At 38.5% G+C, this 26,232-nt stretch overlaps 1 protein-coding gene across 2 annotated transcripts; it reads right to left on the minus strand.

Moving 5' to 3' along the window:
* Positions 1-237: 237 nt before the first annotated feature.
* On the minus strand, positions 238-9,745 carry LOC117417997 (rho GTPase-activating protein 19-like). 2 transcript variants are annotated; one of them, XM_034030486.3, is made up of 12 exons: positions 9,611-9,745; positions 8,944-9,209; positions 8,344-8,424; positions 7,751-7,960; positions 7,135-7,361; positions 6,497-6,583; positions 6,199-6,264; positions 5,782-5,967; positions 5,054-5,152; positions 4,780-4,902; positions 4,145-4,228; positions 238-3,773 (listed from the first exon to the last, which is right to left on the minus strand). In XM_034030486.3, the coding sequence occupies exons 1-12, from the start codon at positions 9,652-9,654 to the stop codon at positions 3,717-3,719; spliced, it is 1,530 nt and encodes a 509-aa protein (XP_033886377.3). In that variant the 5' UTR covers positions 9,655-9,745; the 3' UTR covers positions 238-3,716. The 2 variants fall into 2 exon arrangements, with proteins under 2 accessions (XP_033886377.3, XP_058841099.1); XM_058985116.1 differs by lacking the exon at positions 9,611-9,745 and adding an exon at positions 9,414-9,582.
* Between the last annotated feature and the right edge of the window lie 16,487 nt (positions 9,746-26,232).

A 26,232-nucleotide genomic window follows, 5' to 3' on the forward strand; every position in this document is an offset into this window, starting at 1 on the left:
AGACAAGGACGATGTTATAATAGCAGGTGGTAATATTTCTTTCCAGTAGATTATTTATTTATTTTTTGAAACCACAAGCACAAGAAAATTAATTGCACAGGTAAAATAAACTGCCAGAGCTAAACTTTACCACCATGAATTGAGGGGACACCTATTCAGGGAAACAGACCATTCATAAACAGCACATTGTTTAAGAAAAGATTTAAACAAAAAAATTTTAAAAAATACAGACACAGGTTAAGGTAAAACCTTTTTAATCCAACAACTGAAACCAAGATAAAAGCAAACCAAAACATATTGTGTTACATAAAAATATAAATACAAAAAACATTTTAAACTTTTGTTAATACAAAAACAGACACAATTATGCTATTCCAGCAATATAACTAAATAAAACAAAAATAGAGTACTGGCAAACCTCGCCATGAACTCTTAACCAGCTAGTAAAATAATAAAACAGACCATCTTATCCTCCTGGCGAGTCAGGGACTCGCAGCTTACCCCTGAAATACAGGGCCAGTTAATTAAGATCAAGGGCTATTTACAATACAAATTCAGTGCTGTAGTCAGGTTTTAAGTATGTAGTCGTTCTCGTCTTAGGCTTCCGCAAGAAACAGAGATACAGCTCCCCGAGTGATTAGCCATGGCTGCCTAACAAAATGAGATAGGAGCTGAACCATAAACAACACTATGCTGGGCGAAGACAAGTAATCTGCTCCCTGAAGTAACAATAAACTGGGGGTAATCTCAGCCCTTAGACCCTAGGGTAATACATTGGACAGTCGGTTTACTCTCTGAAATGTCACTTATACCCCCCTTAAGTAATAGGGAACCTTACATCACTTAGTTTGGCTTTTATTATAGAAGGTATTGTCTAACTGCAATCTGTCAAACCCAAACTCAGCTATATCTGAAGCCTTTAATCTCTGTATTGGGAAGGTGGACGTATTCAGCAGCTGGTATCTAACCAGGAGGCATATTTCACAGGATGGAGCTGCTCTCCCATTTAATGACATTAGGAGTTGGATTCAATATCCAACATACCTCTAATCCACTAGGACAGAAATTGAGGGACACATTTCACTTCAACCCCTCTCCCTCTTCCAGAGTGTTGAATTTAACAACCACCATCAAAAAAATAAAAGCTGTCTATTTGAGAAACAGGTTTTATAATCATCATTTAATAAAATAATTTACATTTTGGATTATAACTAATAGAAAATAAGATAAAAACAGTGTCTGGACTTTTCAGTCAATTAAAAATCAACTAATACAGTTCAGTTGAGAATTTTTTTTATATTGTTTTAAAAAGTATGTCCTTTCAACCAGGAGCAGCCAAGAAGCATAGGTCCATGTGCTATTATCATAATCTATTTTAAAAAAAATTCTATGCACAAGAAACATATCACGGCAAGACTGGTCCCACAGTGGTTACAACGTAACAGACTTAAATGCAAACAGAAGTTACAGAGGATCCTGCGACTGTAATAACATTTTGATTTGATTGAGTTAAAATTATTTTTGCACATAGGACCAGAATGGTATCAAGTAACAGGATGTTCTGTAATGCCTTAAAAAATATACTGCCTTAGTACCATGGCAATGAAAGTAACAGTGACTGGCAAATATCTAGTGGTCATGTAGCCATCACAATATCCTGACCTACCAATTTGAAATCTGTTAGGTTTGTGGTGCTTTGGGATTGGGCTCATTAGTTCCTTACTAAATAACCTGGTATCCATGGACATAAGATCTGCTCTTCAAATTAGTTAAATTAACAACCTGTCTCAAGTGCGCAGTTGTGCCCTAAAATGTACCCTACATTTTCTTTCTCAATAAAGACATTTAAAATAATGCATATATTTGAAGAATCGGACAACTGTTTATTCAGGGATACCAAGATTTTGTGGACATTAATCTGAATTCTTTTTTTTTAACTTTAAGTCTGAGCAACAAAATATATAATACATCTGACACAGGCTAAATGGAAGTTACATTATTCCAATCAGCAAAGGCACTTAATATAAATAAAATACAAAAATAGATAAAATAAAAAAAAATTAAAAAAGCACACAAACTAAATTCATGTTAAGAAAACATTTAAAAGCAATTCACAGATTATTTTAAACTGGTTTCACAATTCACTAGAATTACTCCCAATTCCTTTCTTGTTTTACATACCACAGCTCTATTAACCTCATACATTTAAAAAAACATAAATAATTATATTACCTCCTCTGTCTCAATCTTTTTTATATTCAGTAAATAGGCAGTAGGTGTGTTGGTCCTGGGGCTTAATATCACTTAAGTAGTGACAGATAGCATTATAGGTCCCACCACTAAAAACCATGTAAAGAATATTCCAGGGACCAATGAAATGACATCTCAAAAATACTTCCTACTATGCCACCTGGTGTCTTATCCCAGGGATATTATCCAGGCTACACATAATATTACATCTGGGTCCAATTACAGCTAAAATAAATTATCTTGATTGACTTAATATGTTTATATCTGTAGTCCTAACTTTTCCTCCCCAGATGTGACATGTATGTCTTAAAATAACAAGAGCATGTTGAGTATAAGAGCTGGCTTGTTTCTTTTAGAATGTCAAATTCACCTGCAATAAAAAAAACAGCCCCTTCTTTACAGTATTCAGTACCACAATCACCTTCATTGTATCACTTTTCAAACCCAACATCCTTCTCTAGTCTTTCAGACTAAAATAAAAAGAGATGCATGCTTTTTAAAAACCTACCTGCTCTATAACAAAGCAGTAGTATGTGCCAAAACCACAGATTTTTTTTTTATTTAAGACTATCAACTATATTAGACAGTAGAGTAACTGCTGGATTTGCAACTGAACTGAATTAATCATTCTAGTTCATAGTTTACAGTTCCCTTAAATATCCAGCTTGTTACAGAGCACTCCAGCAGGGTTTTGAATTCATTTTTTGGTTAAGGGTTGTGGAGATATGGGGTGCATTAGTAAACTCCCTCCAACACTCAGCTTTTAAGACTTCTATTCATGTTTCATCTTTTTCCATTTATTGTGGGCAAACCCCTGGAGTCAGGTAGCATTTTCATGTGGTGCCAAATGTATTCTACTACTGGCAAATAGACAAAACCACATCCTTCACAGCAAGCCAGTACTTTAGTACACTCCTTATAAACCCACCTCTTGAGATGGAGCAGTCAAGTTTGTGCTCCAAGCACTTCCAGAGTTGTGTGCCTATATAAATCAAGTTAACTAGGCATGATTACAACATTGGCAAAAACAAATTCTGTAATAAAGTCTTGGCAAATAGATCAGTATCAGCTTAACTGCTGAAGTACTGGTACAGAAGAAACTAAACTGATTTTATATGGGCCGAACTACAAAGCAGTGGCTTTGATAACTACAGGTAGGTGCCGCAGTCAGTAACGACAAATATGCCTTTAAAAGCTAGTAAGGTTACCTTACAGGCAACAGAATAGAAACATATACTGTATATTTACAAATACAAATTAAAAGTTCATGTTCCACCCCCCTGCTGTGTGCAATATGGCATTACAAAGTTTTATATAAATATAAACACACAAAGTACAATGAGATGTCTATATGGCTCAATAATGTAGTCCATGCAAAAATAAGGTAAGTTCATGTTAGAGGTAATGTGTAAAGGAGATCTCACAGTCAAAGCTGAACCAAAGATCAATTTTACTGAACTCCATCTCTAAACAGAAGACTCATGCGTTGGGGAAAAGCAGACATTTGTAAGACTGCAAGATTCCTAAAAGAAAAAGAAAACAACAGGTTAAAACATGTGATTTAGATATGCAAAACATGAATGATCATCCACAATGCATAGCTTACCAAGACTGCCTTTCTAACGGTGGAGTCTCAAAGGATTAGGAAGACAATACCCAGATCAAGTAACATTTATTTTAGGAAAATTGTGACAAGTATGTTCATGTTCAGTTGTCCTACTTGCTTCTGTTGTCACAAAACATACAGCAGGTACTTGCCTTTTGTTTCTGAAGACCCAACAATTTTATTATTGATGCACATCAACTCATCTGTTAGTCTGTTTTATACCTTCTCTCTGAAAAAGTATTGTATGTTACAGTTCCATAAACATTTAAATAAATGAATTAAAATGACCTTCTTTCTGCCAAGGTAATCATTAGAAGATTGTGGACACAGTTGTCTATTAAGCAAGGCTGGAGAGTCCTGGGGCCTTTGTAACTGAAATTGAAAACAGAGAGGTTTAGGATGGAATTAAGGTGCCAAGCTAAGGACAGTTCTATAATTGTCAAGCAAAAAAAAAAAAAAAAAAAAAAAAAAAAGAAACAACCCTTCAAGTCCTAGTATAATTAGAATGACATTGGTATGTCTTTGCTTGCTCTTTATTAATATGGCACTTCTTAAACGTGCATTAGGTGCAACACTTTCAAAAACAAATGTTCCTACAGCTCGATGGCACTGTTGTCTATTATATAATTCAAAATGAGCAATTCTGCATGGGAAAGGACTAGGAATAGCACTTGCATCAGAATTGTACACACATTACATAATATAAGCTCACCAGTGTGTTAAACAATAAACATTCTATAATGTTAGATGGGATTTTTTCAACATACTTTCTTTTTTTTATTTGTACAATATGGATATTATAAACATATAATTATGCTTCTGGTTATGGACGCTAAATTCCATTTGTACCAGCTCACATACCCTTCTATTCTGTAAAGTTTTAATACATACAAGTCACACCAGATATATGCATTAGCACTTACCACATTGAGATTGATGTCTTCTTTACATGCTTTGTCTATCTGTCCTGAGCTACAAGTAGTCGTTTCTGGTGTCACATTTTTGTTTTTCTTTTCCATTACAAATTGGTTCCCCAATACTTTACGCTGTTTAAATAAATACATTTTTTTTTTTTATTTATTTATATACACACACACACACAATGTTAAAAAAACTACTTCTGTAAAATACCGTTACATATAAATAAATAAAAAGATCCTTGAATAACAAAGCAAGAAAAAACACAAGTAGCACCACCTTTATTAGTCCTCCAAATGAGCGAGATCTGGCGTGCTTCTTCCTGGGAGGTGTCAGCGTGTCAAACACTGGAGTACTGGGGGTGGCCTGCTTATTAAACTGCGAAAAGTTAAATCAAGAGAGAACGTCTGTATTTATTTATTAAAACAGCTCGAGATCATACAACAGATGCCGCCGTGTAAAGTACAGCAGTGTTCTCCCCAGGAATTCTGTACAGCCAAGTGGCACAACATTATAGCCGGGAGCACTTAACAGAAAAATAAACTTGCCTTACCTTAAACGTAATACGACAAAGAATTTGAACAATTATTATTTATTTATTTATTTTTTTTAACTATATCTATGTTCTACATTTTCTTTTTAATTACTGTTTTTTATTATGGTAAATTACCGTGCTTATTTAGGCACTCTACAGTTTGACTGGGGAAAGAATGTAGGGTTACTGGGGGAAAAAAATAAATAAAAATAAAAACCTTTTCACATTTTTAGCTTAATTATTGAGCATATTGCTTCATTTAAATTCTTTTCTTTAAGTTTTCAGGGCATTTTGTTCATGCACGTCTATTTTTGTTTTTGCTGTTCTACATTTTTTGAATGCAAGTGTTCTCTCACATGTTTGGTCACCATAACTGTTGCATGAAACCGGGGTGTAATAATCCAGAACCTTTGCACTTAAGTATTTGTATGTCAGCTGACAAGCGTTCAGCTGATATCGCATCAATTTGTACCTGTCTAACTATTTTTTTCTTCTTAGCGGATTCTGGCATGTTATGGACATGGCGGAACAGCTCCTTCAGCGCCTCTTCTGTGTGATATCGACTGTCGTCTGGTTGGGAGCAGGGTGGATCCATGCAGTTCCGCTTAGAGGGGAGCAGACCTTTGGAGCCTTGAGATGGCAAGAGGTCCAAGTCATCCTAGAAAAGGTACAAATAAATAAAACACATTCTTAAAATAAACCAAAAAAAACACAACACCACCAGGTAAAAATCACCAAATAGCGATACATTCTGTATGCTTTTTTGTTTTTTGTACTGTTTTTACTTTACAAGAGTGTATCTAGAAAAACACTTAAACTGTAATATTGTAGTTATAGTAACACATAATTTGAGGCTGTGAGAAACTGGAATCAAGGCAGGTACCCTTACCTTGGATTGAACCATTTTGGATCCTGAAAATTGTATCCTGGCATGCTCTCGAATGTAAAAGGGTGCCTAAAAAAAGGAACAATTTTTGTTATTACTAATTATTTATTTTATAAATCAAGATCTGAGGTTCAAGACATTACCGTTCAATAATACCTGAAAAATGTATATACAATCCTTAAGTTGAAAGAGAGTAGGTTTGACTTGCTTACGATTTATTCTGATTTATTTGGTATGGATGAAATGCTACTATAAAAAACCTGGAGCAAAAATAAGAAAATAAGAAAAAAAATGTTCTAACCCGGAATATTTTCTGAGAGTGCTTGATCATGAATGCCATGCCATAGTTCAGTTTCATCATGTTCTCTTGGAGGTCGCATGCCGTCAGCTAATTCAGCACAAAAAAGAAACAACTCAGTTATGTCAGAGATCAGGTTTCAGATGTCATTCATACAGTGCCGCCTTTCTATATTACTCACTAATGCCCTGCACCAGATGAACATGAAATACAGACACTATGACAATGTACTAAAAGGGAGAGATGCAGCGATCGCAGTATATTTCATAAATAAAACATGCATGGCAAGTATTTTGTATTCCCCATTGCTCCTGTATACTAATAATCTTTTGGTTTTGTGGTTTGTTCTACACATACATTTCATGCCATAAAAGTACCTGCTGGCAAGATCAACATGGGGAAACAAAACTATTTTAGAATTTATTTGAATCTGTAAAGGTTCACTTGCTTATTTAAAACAAGCATCCAGTGTTCACGTTTTTAGAAACAAATGCCTGTACTGGCAAGTGGCTCAAATTTTTGTATTGTTATTTTCTTTTTCATTTTAAATGTTTTTCAATTTATATGAAAAATTGACATAAGCCACTATTGCTTATACTAACGACAAATCTAGCTTAATAGACTTTTTAAATACAACCTACATTTTTTGGCCACATGATCTGAGGGGCGAACATGAGGGCCAGGTTAGAGGCAGACATCTTGTTTTTCTCCTGCTGCCTGGCAGTCTGGTAGAGGAGATCCAACAGGAGCTTCAGGAGGCTGCGATTGGCAGGTGGAAGAAGCATGAACAGCAGCTGCAGAGCCTCAATCTGACGCTCTTTGTCTGGAACTGTGGTCTTATTCCCCTTCTCATCAAACAGGGTCATGTCTAAAAACAAATTATAAATTGTATCTAACAGTGTAGCCACTTACAGAAAACCCTGTAACATTTATTTGAAATACATTACTTTACTCTTGCAGTACACCATATCGTATGTATTGCAACGACATTTCATATTATTCTGCTTGTTTTGACAAATCCTGGGGAATAAGCTGAAAACATGTCCACTTTCAATGTCAAAAAAAAAATTTGTCTTAAGAATGCCAAAGTGTATAGAGATAATCCTCCCTCCTTTTTCTGATAGTGTGTTTCAAAATATATACACCACACTTGATAAATCAACAACTGAATCTGATTCTGCAGTGCAACACTGGTGAAGAGTTGCAGGACTATGAAGGAATGCACTGTGTAATGTCTTTTTTGGATTGTTACTGTACCTGCTATTTTAAGATGAGCATGGTAATGCTTATGAGTCAGCAGTGTTTCAGGCAGTTCCCCGAGAAATGTTTTGAGCAAGGAGGCCACGTCATTAGGATGATATTCCCCAGAATCCAGGTCTATATCAGTACCGCTGTTCAGACACTCCTTCAGAGCTTGCTGCCTGATGCTGTTCCCAGGGACTCGGAACAGCCCTTCCACTTGTAAGTCTGAAACATTTCATCCATAAATATAAACCATTTGATACAAATTCCCCCCCCAGGATAAAATGAGAATGATGGCATTAAGCCCCTGCAATCTGTTACACAATTTAAAAGTTTCATGCTTCAATAAAGAATTTGAGTCAGCTCAAAAAGTAGCATATTACTCTAAAAGTGATTTATACAGTATTTTGTAAGACTGAAAAGAAAAAAAAATGAAAAGGAACAAAGCTAAGCATACTATACATAAGAAAATTAAGTTGCAAAAACAGCCTTGACTAAACAGCCTAGAACTCCTGAAAAGAACTGATGCGATATCAGAACAATATGCATTCCACTGACAGTAGGGCACAGATCTGAAAGTTTGTATGTATAAAGAAATAAAAACTCACTTTTGTGCAAATACTCAATTAGCTGGTAAATTTGTGCAATCCCTTCCTCAGTCAGAGGGGCTCCAAATACAACACCTTTATCTAGAATTAGAAACATACTTTTCATTTAACATGGACTACACAGTTACTGCTTTAAGCTTCTTTTTTTTTTTTTAAACTTGTATACATTCTCAAAATATTATGGTGCTACAAATTACTCATCAGATATTAGTACAGTATTAATAAATAAAATAAAAATATACAAGTGCCAATATGCAATTTATAGTACTGGTGGAGCACCATAGCAGTTTGATTCAGTCCTGGTTTTGCTGAGTTTAAAGACACATTGTTACCTATACACTGTGGCTGACCAAGCTTCTATTAAAACCTGGAATGGGTGAAACTGCCATGCAATAGGCATCTCATTTCCATCCCTGGAACATGGGTGAAACTGTGTCACAATCTGTCATCTCACACACGCACACAAACAGAGTTCAAAGCTTAAACAGTGATTTCATTGATTTTGCTGTTTTCAGATTTCTAAATAACTATAGCCCTATAAATGCAGTCATTTCATCATCTCAGGTATACTGATAGTAACTGACTCTTGTCTGCACTGACCTTTGCGTTTGAGAAAGTTTAAAGAGCGAAAAAACCCTGCTGCCACCCCAGTTCCACTGTGCAGTTTGGGATCCACCTCCCCCAGGAGCTGAGCAAATTCAGTCCCTGGAAGATCAATCAGCCGTGTGACGTTACTGAGAACCAATTCCATGAAAGCATCAGGTTTCTCGTGTCGCAGCTTCTCCACAAAGAAATCAGGATTGAAAATGATGGGCTGGCTCCGTGGACAGGTCTCATGGCTCATGACAACATTACAAAATGTATCCCTATAAAAATGTGAAAACAATTCAGTACTTAGTTTAGTTTAAAGCACTCCTTAAAAACAGTATCCTGCTGAATAACATCCCAAACACTGTACAATTGTTCTCAAATTGCTTTTTGTTTTGCTTTAAGTCTTGTTGACATCAGCTCAAATAAATGTGTATTTTAAATAAACACACGTAACATACCCAATGGCATCTGTACTGTACCTTATTCAACAATTTAAATTTAAAAACGTCGAAACCCCGTATCGTACGAGTACAGCATAGAGACTAGTCGACTGAAATAGATTCACTATATTATTTGTAACCAGACCAGATATTTGTCCATTAAAGTCTTCAAGTCAGCAATTCGTTTTTTTTTTTTTTTTTTCCATTTTCAAACTAGTCCCGTGATTGTTTATTACCTGCGACTCTGTTTGTTTCTGTCTGCTTCCTTCCCTGCCGCCATCTTCTGTTTGAATTCTCCGCCTCGCCCTGACTACTATGCTCATGATTGGCCAGTGCTGAGAAGTGGGTGGGAAGGAAAATACGTTTCCCACCCTCCGGCGCTGATTGGTTAGTTTGAAAATAAAAATTTAAAAATACATTTCCACTCAGTCTATGGCGCTTAATCACCACTGGGTGGCAGCATTGCTAGAGAACTACATTACAACAAACGCTAAAAGCCCCCCCCCCTTTTTTTTAGACAGGTTCCGGTTTAATGTTTTCTTTGGTTATTTAGAAACTATAATCATTAGTAAAAAAAAAAAAAAATCATTGGACAAACATACAAGTATAATATTTTTAAAAGACTGAAATGAAAACCTGTATTACGACATGCTTTGTTAATCATAAAATATGCAACTCAAATAAAGAAAACTCTTACCTGAGTAGGGATAGTTCATAGGAACTATTTTCTGTTGCGGAAGGTTATCCTTCAAATTTTTTAATTAATCTTCAGAAGCTATCTTTTTCTCTTGTATTTATTTATATTTAAGTTAGTATAACGTTTTATAAACGAATTAATTGAGGTACTTGATGGCGTGGGTTACAATGTATATTGTCACTGCTTGGTTGGTTGCAGGTACGAGGCAGACCAATGAGTGACGATATCCACGGTAACCCACGCCCTCGCGTACCTTAATGCTTTAATATAGCATTTACACTTGATAAATGCCATTATTTACCAAAATATCGCATTTTAAATACAGCAGAGGCTGGTTGGAATACCATAACACACACACACACGCACACGCACACGCACACATAAATGAAAGTAACTATTTTTGGTTAATATACTTATTTTACATTTTTATTTCAATTTCAAAGTTCTGTACTTAGCTTTTGACGTCAACTAGTAAATTCTGTAATAAATTGTAACCATAAACACTAACTGTAACCCTAAACCCTAACCATAAACATAGCCCTAAACCCAAACCTTAACCCTAAACATTGTAAGATTAAAAAAAAAAAAAAAAAAAAAAAAGATCTTAAACTACAATGAGATTTTTTTAAAAAAAAATACAGCTCTCTCTCGCCAGGGATAGCCTACCCTACATTCCAATGTGTTCAGCTGTTATGTAATAAATAATAGCTTTGTATATTGGGAAATATCTGCTCTATTCAAGTACCGCCCTCAAAGCCTGCAGCTTTAAATGAAATGACTGACAATCATCGAACAGACATTTTCTCCTTAATTGTTTTGGCCAACAGAGTTTCAGCATGCTATGAACACTACATTTCCCTTGCACTGTTGGCACTTTGAAAAATGCCTTTGAGTGATTGAGATTTTGCTCTCCATCAGGTGGCACTGCAGAACTGTAAGACAGATGCTGAATTATTATTATTTATTTCTTTGCAGACGCCCTTATCCAGGGCGACTTACAATCGAATACCCAAATCAGACAGGAAAAGCCCTCAGGGGTGTAATTATATATAACTAGTCATCAGGGACAGTTCATTATTTGTGTCTCAGTAAAGGAGAACACCTGATGATATCCATCACTGATCCTCAGTAGGAATGTGCCATGGGAAGGCTGTCTGACAACCTGGCTTTGAAGATTAAGTGGGAAACCCCTTGTCCTTAATGTTTAATTTCCAGACCGTCTGTATTATTAATCATTCATAATCACACTGTAGCTATGAGCACTTCCTACATTTATTTAGTCAAAGGTCTTGTGCTTCCTGGTGGGGCTCTGAATAGATGTAAATGATTTCAGATGACCCTTGATTTCTTTCTCTCTGTCATCCCCTTTCCTTCTTTCCTCCCCTTTCCTTCTTTCCTCTTCCCTTTCACCTTCAATCACCCTTTTTCCTATATCTTTTTCCCCTTCTCCATCCTCCCCTCTCTCTAAAAGCAGCTTGAGCATAACCCAGTGAGCACAGGAAGTCATTTTGAGCGATCTCTGAATGAACAGGAAGTTATTCAAAATATCTTAAAATGATTTACAGATATCTCTGAATGAACAGGAAGATATTTTGAGATATCTCTAAATGACAGTTTGGCGTACAATGCTAGCAAAATATATTATTTAAAGATATCTGTAAATCAATTTGAGATACCTAAAAATTAAATTAAGAGATCAAAATGGTTTATTTACAGATATCTCAAATTAATTTACAGATATGTCTAAATATTTCAAGATCTCTCTAAATGATAATTTAGCTTGTCACAGTTGATTGCACACTGTTGCTGCAGTTCACTATATAGGGTGTTGTGGCCTGAAGACCAGTGATTGGCTAAACTATATGGCGATCAAATTTTAACAGCTACACACAACAGTGTAATCTCCCCAATACATCCTTCATCTCTGTCTTCCAACACTTCCCCTTCCCTGCTTATCCCTTTCTCTTAATTCCTCTTCATCCTCTCTGTTTCTTATCTCATTCCTAACCCCCTCTCATTCCTTTCTCTCTCTACCTCCTTCACCGACCCCCCCCCCAACAACCTAATTCTCTCTCCGGTCAATACATCCGCTCAACAGATGTCAGTCTCCATCCTGAGGTTGACAGGTGATGATTTGAACCTGTCAAGAATCCAGATGTTACATTGTAGAGAGCTGTAGATAAGAAGGAGAGGGAAGATATAGAAATAGAGTGGAAGTGAGAGAGAAGGACATGGGGGATGTGTTTTGATAGCAACACATAATCTGAATGCTTATATTCTGTGAGGGGAATGTTGTGGAAGGATGGCACAACTGGAGGAATGTTGTGGAAGGATGGCACAGCGGAGGAATGTTGTGGAAGGATGGCACAGCGGAGGAATGTTGTGGAAGGATGGCACAACTGGAGGAATGTTGTGGAAGGATGGCACAGCGGAGGAATGTTGTGGAAGGATGGCACAGCGGAGGAATGTTGTGGAAGGATGGCACAACTGGAGGAATGTTGTGAAAGGATGGCACAACTGGAGGAATGTTGTGGAAGGATGGCACAGCGGAGGAATGTTGTGGAAGGATGGCACAGCGGAGGAATGTTGTGGAAGGATGGCACAACTGGAGGAATGTTGTGGAAGGATGGCACAGCGGAGGAATGTTGTGGAAGGATGGCACAACTGGAGGAATGTTGTGGAAGGATGGCACAGCGGAGGAATGTTGTGGAAGGATGGCACAACTGGAGGAATGTTGTGGAAGGATGGCACAGCGGAGGAATGTTCTATATAACATGTTGTTATGTTTAGAAATACTAAAATAAACTAGTAATAGATGACAGGTTGTCATAACTCCAATGTTATCCTTTTATGCCTACAGTCTGCAGCCTGTCAGACTGTAAGGAGACAAGGAAGAAAGCCTCAATGCTAGACAAATTATGAAATTAATAAACGTTGAAAAACTATTTGCAAATAAGTAATGGCAATGAATTCTTTCATTCACAAGTTATTTCAATCTTTAATGTGGAAGCAGTTTTGACGGTAACTATTATTATTTATTTCTTAGCAGACACCCTTATCCAGGGCGACTTACAAGATATCACATTATTTTACATATAATTACCCATTTATACAGTTGGGTTTTTACTGGAGCAATCTAGATAAAGTACCTTGCTCAAGGGTACAGCAGCACTGTCCCCACTGGGGATTAAACTCACAACCCTCTGGTCAAGAGGCCAGAGCCCTAACCACTACTCCACACTGCTGCCCTAACTATGTTTTGTGGCAGTGCCGGCACTAGGATTTACTGGGCCCTGGTGCAAGACTGTGAACTAGTTATTTTAAGATGACTGTGAACAAGACAGTAATCAATCAAGTAATAGTATATGTAAACATTTTCATAAATCAATTATGTAACAAGATTAATCAATTGAAACATATTAATAGCTTCAAATGAGTCACAAAAACATATTCATCATGGGCATCAACTGGAGTTTTAAATTAATGTTATCAAGTACAAAAGTTTGCATGAAACATTTCTATAAAAAAACATGTGTCTGCATCTCAATGCATTCAATACAACTAATAAGCAAAAACAACATTCTATGAACACACTTAACAAATTAATATCCCAAAAGCATGTCATTTTTTAAATTTTTAAAAACCGCATTTTTAACATCCGTTGGTTGGTATCACAGCTGCCAGCAGAGCAATCACTCAACACTGACCTATTGTCAGGGCTCTCGCTCTGCGTCCCACCTACAGATAGACAATCTGTTAAGCTGTGATTTGCGAATGTGTGTTTTGATTGACAGTCCGCATTTTGAAACTCAGGTTTTGGTAGACTAACATAAAATTAGGGGGTGGGGGGTCGCTACAACACCTTAATATCTTTGAGTATGAATTGTTCCTGTTGTGGAGGTCAGAAGTGGTGACAGTATTTTGGTAGAGTTATCTAAACAAACAAGAACATCTGGGATTGGGGCAGGGCTAATATTCATAAAAGGAAGTCATGTATTTTGTTGCCGGCAAAAGTAAATAACAAGTTCAACAATGCTACCAGTTTTATTTTATTCCAAGCTTGAATATAGTCCAATACAACCATAACACGGAAACATTGCCAAATGAATGGTTTATTAGATCTTAGCCATAGAAGTGGCAACTGATGCGTCATGAATGGGGTGTGGCCTCGGAATGGTGGTGATCTGCACATGCTCAGAATGCATCCTGGGAGCATGCTGGTCTTGCAGTGTAGCCAGGCATCGCAGGGGGTGGCAACCCATCATCATGACAGTGACAGAGAGAGCAGATCCGTGCTGGAGGAGAGAAGAGAGAAGGAGGATTCCCTGAGGAGAGAGGAACCTGCTGCTGAAATGAGATTTCACTGTCGACTAATTTGCGTGTTTATTTCTTTCAATTTAAGGGCAAGTTAAAAAAACCTGTCCCATCCCAAAGTGTCTTGGAATTATGGGGCCAGGTGGCAACCCTACTGTCGACTGGCACAGCCTGACCTTTCCCATTACTACACTCATACATCTCTGCAGATGCCAGGGAGGGAGGGGTGGCACAACCTGTGAGGGATAGCATTTGAAAAGTTTCTGCCATTCATTAGCTGTCTGTATCTGAAGAACAAGTTGTCAAAAGAAACTTGTTCGAGACTAGGCCTGGTATCTTGAATGTGGAATGAAGGGACCATACAAGAGGCTTGCTGGTAATCCACAATACTTTATTATACTGAGACCATACCTAGTCTTTACAGACATCTAGATTAGCCAACATGCATGTTGTAACAGTGTAAATAAAATATAAAACCGACATACCAATTGTCCTAAGCATTTACATTCAGTGGCATAACTTTGGTTTCAGAAGTGGAGGCGACAGTTTCTGTAGCTGGGGCATATAGTAACAACATTAAAAATAAACATTCATTTTCTTCAGATTGGCATCTTTGCGGTCATGAACTTCCTCTTTGGAGGACAGGAGGGGGTATTTCACATCACTTCTACCACAATAAGATCCCGATATTCAAATCAAATCGAGTATTGAGACCATAGACACTGGAAAAGCTACCACGATTGAGAAATTTCACAATGAAAAGAACATAAAAACTTGTCGAAACAGTTCTTTACCACCAGGCACTGCTTTCTCCTCTCAGCTTGAGATCGCTTATAATGCATTGTGCGCCAAAGCTGTTGATTGGCTTTTCCGTTGGGTCCTCGTGGAGATTTATTACTGCCTAGTGGTTATACAAACAAATTACTGAGAAATAAAAATGAAATGTGAGGGGGACATTTCCCTGTCATTGAAATAGTGAGGGGGACATGTCCCCCACGTAAATGACTCTTATGATTACAGTGCAGTCTTCCTGTCTCTATCTCTGTCCAAGTTGTACAGTGGGAGTGTAATTGGGGTAGCCTTTGTGTGGTATGGAAAGCAACTCAGTCATACAGACAACCACGTTTAATCTTTTTCTTTGGTTTCAAGTTTGCCTACAGCAGGAAATTGGGTCACAAAAGTTTAAATATTTGTCACATTTAAAAAAAATCCCCTGATAAAAATAAATGAACAGTAAAGGGTTGCTGTATTCTGAGGTTCACAATGTCTGAACTCTCTATGTGAAAGAGTTCTTCAGGTGTCTCTTTTGATTTAAAGGTCACATCTTGGGACCCGATTGATGTAGAGACATGCTGTTTGATATTCTCAGGTTTTTTTTTTGCATTATTTTAAACACATTCTACTTGACATTTGACATTCATCCACATTTAATTTCTTCAAATAACCCATAACCATTCACAGGGAAGAAGTCTCTGGTTTCACTGTGTGCTCAGAGTCAGCATTATTCAGCCTCTGTTAACTAGTACAATTATGCCACCAGTGTACAGTTCCTGTTCCTCCAATATGTATGTGTGTGTGTATGTACATATATCAGCATGCTGGGCAGAATATTTTATCTCTGCGACACAGATCCTTCTATCCTGTGGCTCGTCTCTGTTGATAAAGGCTGTGTGTTTGGAGTTCCACTATCGTCTCGTTAGACGCACCTCACTAATTATAGCCTGCTTATGTTAATCAACACGTCCCCCCCCCCCCAAAATCTGCCAGCAATGTCACATTCCATTACCAGCTGAAGGGACATAGGGAGCAAGAAGGAAAAAGTATGTCTGAGTTTGTCTAAATAAACACTCATTTATAATTTCACTCTCCATCCCGGTGGCTGAGACCCTTGCAGATCTGCAAATGATAGCACTGTGATTACCAGGCACACAGCACAGGTGTCCTGAATTAGAGCTGAGCAGTGTATCCTAGGACTGTAGTATGAGATAAGGGACAGGAAGGGAAGCAGTGGGGTCTAGTCCTTAGAGCTGAGGGACAGGAAGGGAAGCAGTGGGGTCTAGTCCTTAGAGCTGAGGGACATGAAGGGAAGCAGTGGGGTCTAGTCCTTAGAGCTGAGGGACAGGAAGGGAAGCAGTGGGGTCTAGTCCTTAGAGCTGAGGGACATGAAGGGAAGCAGTGGGGTCTAGTCCTTAGAGCTGATGGACATGAAGGGAAGCAATGGGGTCTAGTCCTTAGATCTGAGGGACAGGAAGGGAAGCAGTCTAATTCCTAATTTGGGATCCCTAATCCCTAATTCTTGCCTAAGATTTTGTCTTTTTTTTTTAAATGGGACAAATTACCCCCTCCTGTCCTCCGAAGAGGAAGTTCACGACCGCAAAGATGCCAATCTGAAGAAAATGAATATTTATTTTTAATGTTGTTACTATATGCCCCAGCTACAGAAACTGTCGCCTCCACTTCTGAAACCAAAGTTATGCCACTGAATGTAAATGCTTAGGACAATTGGTCAATTGGTCTATAATCCACACCATGCCATGGTGATGAAACGCATGCTGAGATCAGCTGTACAAACTGAATTTTAATATCATTTCAAACAGATGATGATCTTATCATGTTATCGTCATTTGCTAGAAACAAATTATTAATGTAACCTGGGTCAGTAAGAGAATTCGCCTCCAGCGCCACCCCCCATTTAATGAAATTCAGCTATGGCAGTTGTTGTCTATTTAAAAGATGGAAGAGACTGTAGTGCTGAAGCTCACAGGGGATCTTCCTTTCCAGTTGAATGTTCTGCATGTTGAAGCACATGGTTACAGCACAGTTAGACCACTAGGGACTTGTATCACAAAAATGCAATACAATTGATTGTACATTTAGAGGCATTGTGCAATCCTGTGTGTAGATGACCATGTGTAAGATCAGGCAGGTTTAATTGTCCTTAATGTGCAGTAGACAGCGACCTCATTTTAGAAGCAACCTGAATTAGTGGAGGTTTGAATTTATTTATGGACAGTTTGCTCAGAGTACATTTATCTTCAGTCCTGCATTGATGGCAAATACAATACAATGACTAAAAATGATGGTGCTGTCCCAGAACAGGAGTGGATTTGGCCACACTGTGAGGAGTGATAAGAGATGCAGTGTTCAGTAAATCTAGGGAGAGGAGCAGAGGAAAACACTAAATATATCCAACCAGTGTGAATGGAAACTGAGGTGAAGCTATTTCAGGACAAAACCAGATGATACCAGGACTGCTGCAGGGGATAAAAAGAGAAGATATGTGTCTAGAAACAAAGAGCAATAGTTTTGTGAAGTACGGCTCTGTTTTGTAACTTCTTATAATTAAAATGTGTTCACTTAGTAATACCATGGCCAGCACTTTTCAAGGTGAATCCAATATGATTTCATTTTTATTGTAGAACCAGGAATTGAAACACATGTCAGAGAGTCCTGGAGTAAGTGCAGGTAATAAAACAAGCTTCTATGACAAAGATAATATTACAGACTGAGAGTGAAGGAGAAGGTTAGAGTACAGAGGACTGAAGCAGCCTCTTATTATATCACACACTGTGCTGTGAGGGTGGAGGCACAGATATACAGCCCACTTCATATTATATTTGAGTGAGTGTAGAGCACAGAGCACAAAGTACTGCACTTGATTGAGACCGAGGTAGTTCATTGAATTTTCTGGTTTATTGTGGAAAGTGGAATACAGAGAGATGCTATCAATCTCAGTTATGTGGCAGGGGAGTGGGGGGATAAAATGATGCTGTGCTCTTGGGATCGCAGACCCACCCCACACCGCCACCTCCCCTCAAGCCTGAAGCACAGCTCCAAAACTGAGACTGAGCATCAGCTACTAAGAGTCAGTCCCTGAAAAACTAGTATTTCAAATGCTGTTTAACAACAGAGAAAAATGTGTTCGAAATCTGTATGTGTGTCCTGCAGTCCAGCCACTGCAGCCAGCAGAATGAAGCACTGCAGCAGGCATGCCTGTATTAATAAATATTAATTCACACATGGGTAAGCTCCCCCAGCCTTCAGTTTACTCGACTGGATAGCGAGGCTAACTGTGCAGTGTGTTATTGTATTTAGATTTTGTGACACATCTTAAATGTATTAAATTACTGTGCAGTCTGGCTCAAAGATGCAAATGCAATTACCCACCCAAATCAAGGAGTGGAAATCACTTAAAAACGTAAAGATAGATTGTAGTCTGGCTATGTCAACTTGTTTGTTAGAGTTACAGCTCTCAATAAACATTGAATTCAATACATTAGTAAGCTACTGTGCATTACAAAAAATAAAGTATACCATTTAAGTGTAATGCATCTTATGTAGGTAGGAATTTGCAACGCAGTCATATATGTTATACATCCAACCAAGTGGGAGCTTCCTGGTTGCCATGGCAGCAGCTGTTTGAAGGTCATGGACTAACTCCGATGGATTGCTTCGTAAATTACCTTAGCCAAGCGCACACTCCCACATTCATCACTGTGATAACAATAACTGTTCATCAATACTAAGGCTACTACGATATTCATAAATGATAAAATGCTCAAAACAAGTGGTGATTATTACATTATTAAAGAGCTTGTTCAATTTACTTCATTTTCCTGTTTCAAGAGACCCCTTTGCTCTCTTTCTGCTGATTGCTTTTTAATGTATTCGAGAAAAAATCAGTCTAATTTGTTGACTTTTATGTTTGTATTCTTCAAATTAATGATACACCCCATCTCTGAGAATTCCTCCTCTTATTATGACATTTGATTGGTTGAAGACTCGTTCAGGATGCTTTCTCATTGGCTCAGACTGCATGATTTATTTCTGTCAAAAACCTACATCTTGTTATCATTGACTGGCCAGAATTCTTTTTTATCTTTTATTAAAATGTAAAATGTAATTCGTCCCATTTAAAAAAAAAAAAAGAAAAAAAAGATGGTAACTAATTTAAAAGCACACAAATAAATTGTGGTTGCCAGTTGATGCTATCTGCAGAATATATTGCCAAAATATTATTCTCGGGCTAAAAGAAGCAGAACAGGGCGCTGTCCCTTTAAATCTGCACAGGTCTGAATCAGCTTGAAGTTAGTTCAGCTTCAGAGGATCTCTAACTGGGCGTAAATGAGATGAATTCACAGGAATTTCTATGTGCTCCTAGTGCTAGACCAGGCTAGCTGCCCTTTAACACAGCGATTAAGATTAATCGCCTTGCCCTGGACACCAGTCACTGCGCTGCACCCCCTTATACACTAACACCTTCCACACTTTACTGCTCTCTGACCATCCTTCTCTCCCCCTCCCTCCCTTCCTCCCTCTCAAACACCTCCTTCCACACTTCCCTCCTTCCTCCTCCCTCCCTTTCACCCCATCCCTCTCTCACCTTTCCTCCCTCTCTCCCCTCCTTCTCCTCCCTCCCTCCTCCTCTCCCCATCTCTCTCTTAACACCACCTAGTGCTCCCTCCTCCTTCTCTATCTCTTTCTCCTTTTCATTACAACCTTTCACACTCAGCATGTATGAACCAGACCCAGTTTGATCCCCCAGAAAAAAAAGGCCTGACTATCCGTTGAAAATTGCGTTGATCAGTTGGATTAAGTCTTTAAAAATAGCAAATAAGACCAATTCAATTAGTAAATAAAAACAAAAAAGTGGTTTAAGCCACAGCTATTTATGCCTCTTCACTGAGGATGCAGTACGTTTCTTTTGTTGGTACCCGATCTCTCTCAGACGGACACTTTCTGGGCCTACATGGCAGACATGCTGATTTCTCTACAGGTCTTGAGTTGTAAACAAGTCTTTAGTGGCGCTGTGTTGTAATATATCCTCTTCAGGCGCTCCCTGCCTGCCTGCACCCCTGCTGACTTGGCCCCTGTTTCAGTTAAACACACTGCAGCATTAGCACTTTTTTTCCTGATGATGTGTATTTGAAAATATAGATTGCTCTTCTCTTAAATGAGTATAATTGGGTTAATAGGTTGCCAATGGCAATGCAAACGGTCCCACTAATGTAATTCTTAACAAACACTCTCTTTAATCACACCGTGCTTGCTGCTACCTCCGAGACTGCTAGGTTTGCACATTCTTCATTTTCTTTCTTTTTGCAAATGAATGTTTTAGAATTGCAGGGTTTGTGCCCCTGCTGACAGACAGACAGACAGACAGACAGACAGACAGAGGACTGACAGTACCTTGCCTTTAATTCTGTTTAGGGTTTTAATGAGGACTAGGAGAGGTACAATTTATTCACTTTGTGGGTGTCATTATTCAAGTGTGATTTTGTTTGACATTGTTTGACATTGTTTTTTTTTATTATTCTGGTGGATATTACATTGATGAGTTTGTTGAGGAGAGTAAACTGTTTGAAATCTAAAAGCAATCAAATTGTGATTAAATCACCCCAGACACACGCGCGCACACTGAGACAGACGTGCACACATTCACAAACACACACATGGGTATGCACACACACAGACACACACACAGGTTGAAGGTTGGATGCTGTTCTGTGGGGGGCATGGGTCTGATTGAGTGATCAAATTAAATTGATGAATCAATGCATTGGGTATTAATGTTGTCTTACTTACAAGCCTACAATGTAGCTGTGTATTAATGACTCATGTGTAAAGATCTATTCATTTTAAAATAACAGGAAAGCAGATTGGATGTCAAAAGTAATGGCTACATTTATATTATTTGTATTTCTACTTGTAATGCTTTTAATGCCCAAACGGTCACTGTGAGTGAACTCCAAATGAATGAACCCATTAAAGAAATCTCATATAACTTCAATCTGCAGTGTACATCTCATTGCTCTGTCAGAAGCTGCATCAATTTGAAATGTAAAACTGGCTTGCATGTGACTCACAGGACTGGAAACATCAACCTGTCCACTAGCCCATGCTAAACATACCACTGTACATCACTGCCAGAAACCAGGTACAGCAGAGGGGTGCACATACAGAGCTGTAGGCCTAACAAAGGGAAGAATGCATGAATGGGTTTATAAAATAAGCATCAAAGGAAAGGGGTAGTATGGTAAAGGCAGGTATATGCAGGTATAGTCATTTGAGGGAAGCATAGAGGAACATGGAAAAGCAGAAGGAAGCATGGTAAAGTATTGCACTGGGGTCCATGTTATAGCGCAGGGGAGCATGGCAGAAGGAGGCCTATAGCTCTTAGAACTGTGATATTGCATAGAGGATCATGGTACAGAACAGGGAAGAATGGCAGAAAGAAGCATGGTAAAGTTACTATTAAAATTCCCAGTACAATCATTACTTCCAGAATCAGGCACTGCTTTGTGCCAGACAGTAGAGTATTGCCTGTCTGATAGCTACCTGCAGTAGAAAGAAATTAATTATTAAAAAGACCTGGGTTGTAATGAGAGGCTGTTGTCTTGCGGCTTCACTCTGTTCAGCTTTAACAATGCTGCAGCCTTGGAGGGAGACTGATAATCTTGCTATTGCCGTCTCTTTGTGGCTGAAGCGCTGGTGCATTGCCCACAGACTAACCACAGGGCATCTTCCCGGGAGCCTGATCCACACTGGGATTCAAAAATACTGCAGTGTGGCTTCAATAAGTAGCTGAACTGGTGGACCAGCAGTCTCACATCTACATAAACACAAAGAAAGGAGCTATTTGTGAATTATGTGACACTTTAAACAAGAGCTGGCAATTAGCTGGCTCTCAGATCCCCAGTACAGTATAGCGTTTTCTGTACTAGACTGTATTGAATTAACTGGCTCTCAGATCCCCAGTACTGAGTTCTCTAACTAGACTGTACTGAATTAGCTGGCTCTCAGACCCCCAGTACAGTATAGAGTTTTCTATACTAAAATGTATTGAATTAGCTGGCTCTCAGATCCCCAGTATTGAGCTCTCTGCTAAATCTTACCTCTGTTTTGACTGAGGTTTTGAGCTCTTTAAAAAAAAAAAAAAAAAAAAAAAACGTTTTATGGATACATAAGAGGCAGTTGCAAGACACCTGTTGTGAGTTCTCAGTTATCATGGAAAATGTGTTTGTATGTAGCTGATTGTTTCTGTCTTTACAATTATCAGGAGTGCAGTGCTGCATGGTGGCATGAGCCCTGAGGCTGTAGACCACAGTCACTGTAGGCACACCAGAACTTCCATTATACATGGTGCACAATACTAATAGTAACCAATGCTCCAGAGCATGTCTATTTAAATATTGCAGCCAAGTTACATATTAAAGAAGCTTTGAAGACTCTTACGCAGTTATTTAGAATGGCAGGCATGCTGCTCTATGGAGCGTGCAGCGCAAGGCGATTTGCTTTAATGAGAAGGGCATAATGGACATGCATGGTCTGCTGATTAGCAGGAAGCCTCAAAAGAGGATCTACCCCCTCTCCTTCTCTCTCTTTCCCTCTGCCTTACGCTTAACCATTCTCAAAGAATACATTTCTACATGTGAATACATTTCTATTACACAAACCATCATTTGTGTGTGTATCAGTGTTAGGGAGAATGGAAAGCCAGTATCTCTGCTCAGAGGCCAGGCTTAGACTCAAGAAGCCTGGTATTGGATTTGAAAGTGATTGAAAACTTCTCTTGACTTCAGAAAAGTTAAAAATAGAAATAGAGAAAGAAAACGAGACAAGTTGTGCTGTCTGCACCTTGATAAGCATTTATTAAACTGTGTTGCAGGCGAGGGAGAGGGACACATATATATTGAACGAGAGCAAAATGACTTGTGCAGTGCTGGCAATTATTGGATTTCTGAAGGATTCATGTATACAGATTGAGACAGTGTTTTTCAGCATCTCAAGGTTACACCACATAGTCTTTCTGTTTGATTTGCATCTTAACTTGGCAGCATGCTATTCTTGGCAAGAAAACCCAGCCCTCCATATGCACTTCTCACAATGCTAAAACACCTTCTTTACAATAATAGTTTATTCCTGCAATGGGAGTGCAAGGAAATGCCACAGCGGCAACACAGGGAAAGGCAAAAGAGGGGAAGTAAGGGGGTGGTCTTCAAGAGAACAACCAATGAGAGTGTAGACAGGGTTAGGGTTAGGAGGAGCAGCTCTCTGGACAGTGACCAGTGGGAGTGTAGAGAGGGTTAGGGTTAAGAGGAGCAGCTCTCTGGACAGTGACCAGTGGGAGTGTAGACAGGGTTAGGGTTAGGAGGAGCAGCTCTCTGGACAGTGACCAGTGGGAGTGTAGACAGGGTTAGGGTTAGGAGGAGCAGCTCTCTGGACAGTGACCAGTGGGAGTGTAGACAGGGTTAGGGTTAGGAGGAGCAGCTCTCTGGACAGTGACCAGTGGGAGTGTAGACAGGGTTAGGGTTAGGAGGAGCAGCTCTCTGGACAGTGACCAGTGGGAGTGTAGAGAGGGTTAGGGTTAGGAGGAGCAGCTCTCTGGACAGTGACCAGTGGGAGTGTAGACAGGGTTAGGGTTAGGAGGAGCAGCTCTCTGGACAGTGACCAGTGGGAGTGTAGACAGGGTTAGGGTTAGGAGGAGCAGCTCTCTAGACAGTGACCAGTGGGAGTGTAGACAGGGTTAGGGTTAGGAGAAGCAGTTGTGTGTCTTGCATGCTGCCCTTTAGGAAGGAAAACATGCATGTTATTTTTTTTTATCTTAGATTACTAAAAGGGGATTGATTTGAGTAATATTGGGTTAGAGTGAACTTGAGTAATTCAGTGCTTACTATACTACCCCATGTTAAGATGTATCCTCATTGAACGAGAGTAATACTGGTTACAAGGTTATTGGAGAGTGACTTGCTGTATTGTTGAGGTTTGGTGAAACGTTTGAATTGGTTTGGATTCTTTATTTGAATTATTATTATTAGTAATAGTAGTAGTAGTAGTGTGATATTCGCTTGGTTTGGAGTGTACTAATTACTTGGTTGTAGTATATTTAATTGTTTAGTGTAGTCATTACATGGTTGTAGTATCATGTGTAATTGTTTGGAGTGTAATTACTTGTTTTACCACTATTGCCCTGATTCTATGAGCTGCCTGTTTTAATTGTACAATTACCTGTATGAAATCCAATCTTTAATTACTTCATTGATGCTAATTGTACCAGCACTGAATTCAATTTCTGATTGCTTTATTGATGCTAATTGTACCAGCACTGAATTCAATTTCTGATTGCTTCATTGATGTTAATTGTAATTTACTTGTATTGAAATCCAATCTTTAATTACTTTATTGATGTTAATTGTAATCTTACTTGCCTGCTATTGTGAGTTCTGTATTTTAGTCATGCATGTGATCTTTTAAAAGATGCCATGTGTTATGAATAAATTGTTATACTTTTATCTCTTGGCTGTCGCTCCTTGTCTTTGCCCAGCATAATGTTTTAATTGCCCTATATAACACACCTGTGTATTTTGAGTGATCTGGTAAATTTAAAACTAAATTCTGAAGGCGTGATACATTCTTTGGCGTATTCTGGTTACAGGATTAATTGGTTTCTGTAGTTTATTATTTGTTTAGTTTCCAATTGTCTGGCCAGTGGGAGTGTAGACAGGGTTAGGAGGACATGTTGCTGCTTGGCGTTCTGAGACCTAAGCAGATCACAAGCCAAGAAGAAGTCATGAGCAGGCCTGACCCTGCTGATGACCCTTTCTTGAGACCTTACAGGATGGCAGTGCACAGTGTCATGTTCAAAGTTCTCCAAGATATTCCTGCACTCCTCCCTGTATTTTGCTGGTGAAGTTACTTGCTGCTTTTGTCTTTTGTTTCAATACAGCTGCCATGCTTCAGTTCTCTCTCTCCTTCTGTTCTCTGGCTAGCCAAGTGATGATGAAGGATGAAAGAACCTGTGCCTTCCTCGTCTTCTTCCTAACTTTTATTTATGATTTATCGATCAAAATGTAATGTCTAAGAACAAAAGGCATTGTCTTTGAATTGAGAAATAAAGGTAAAAGAGATAAGGGGAAGCATAAAGGTGGAAATTCTTAAATCTACCAAAACATTGGCCTAACAGGGTGGTATGGTTGCAGGCTCAGATACAATGGCAGAACTACCATTTCAAAAAAAGGATAATGTTACTTAATCATTTGTATCTCTTGCAATGAATTAGATATTTTTAAAATAATCACATTTTCCTCCAGGTATTCGTTAGTAGTTCCAAACAACTGTATTATACACAGTATGAAGGAAAGTTACCCAGGCTTGCTGACATTACTCTCTCTAAGGAATAAAACACAGAGAGCATTAGCATGAAAATAGACTGGTGTGTTATGTACTGTTATATCTAGGTCTGTGATATCTGGTACTCCACAATGTAAAGGACACATTGTTGTTATAGTTGTAGCAATCTTTCTTTGCCAGCATTGTGAGAAACACTGAGGGTGAGAAAACAAACCATTTTTGCTTTTAGGTGTTACTTTCCAACTTATATTGTTTTTTAGTTTTTTTTAGTATTAAAGAGATTTGCAGTGTTGCTCTCAAAAGGAATTTGAAAGCACTGCATCTTTCTAATTAACACACAGCAGGTGGATGGGAATGAGCTTGTTTTGTGGTTCTCGGTGAAACTAACTCCTCATTCTGTTTGATGTCATAAAGCTCATGATATTTACTTTGCAACCGCCCCTTTGGGCAATGTTAAGATTAGATCCTGCTTGGCGTTTTCTTGTTCAGGTCATGTATTACTATTATTAGCAGTAGTGTACTTTGTAAGGTTTTTGTCAGAAATGGTGTTTCCTTCTGGAAGTACACCAAGCATTTGTTTTGAACTCTCCCTTTAACCCTTTAAGGTACAAGGGACATATGTGTCCCACAAATAAAATGATGCAGTGAGATGCACGAAATGGGATTTAAAATGTACTGACAGATTGAACTGGTCATCCAAATTGTTAGTTTCCTTGC

Source organism: Acipenser ruthenus, chromosome 13 (genome assembly GCF_902713425.1).
Source record: "Acipenser ruthenus chromosome 13, fAciRut3.2 maternal haplotype, whole genome shotgun sequence".
Taxonomy (NCBI): Eukaryota; Metazoa; Chordata; class Actinopteri; order Acipenseriformes; family Acipenseridae; genus Acipenser; species Acipenser ruthenus.

Bases quoted from the DNA above. Each gene is read 5' to 3' on its own strand.
- LOC117417997 (XM_034030486.3), bottom strand. From the start codon at position 9,654: ATGGCGGCAGGGAAGGAAGCAGACAGAAACAAACAGAGTCGCAG. The intron at 9,210-9,610 runs GTAATAAACAAT...ACATTTTTATAG, and splicing joins AGAAACAAACAGAGTCGCAG to GGATACATTTTGTAATGTTG. The intron at 6,584-7,134 runs GTAGGTTGTATT...GTGCTGAATTAG, and splicing joins AGATCATGTGGCCAAAAAAT to CTGACGGCATGCGACCTCCA.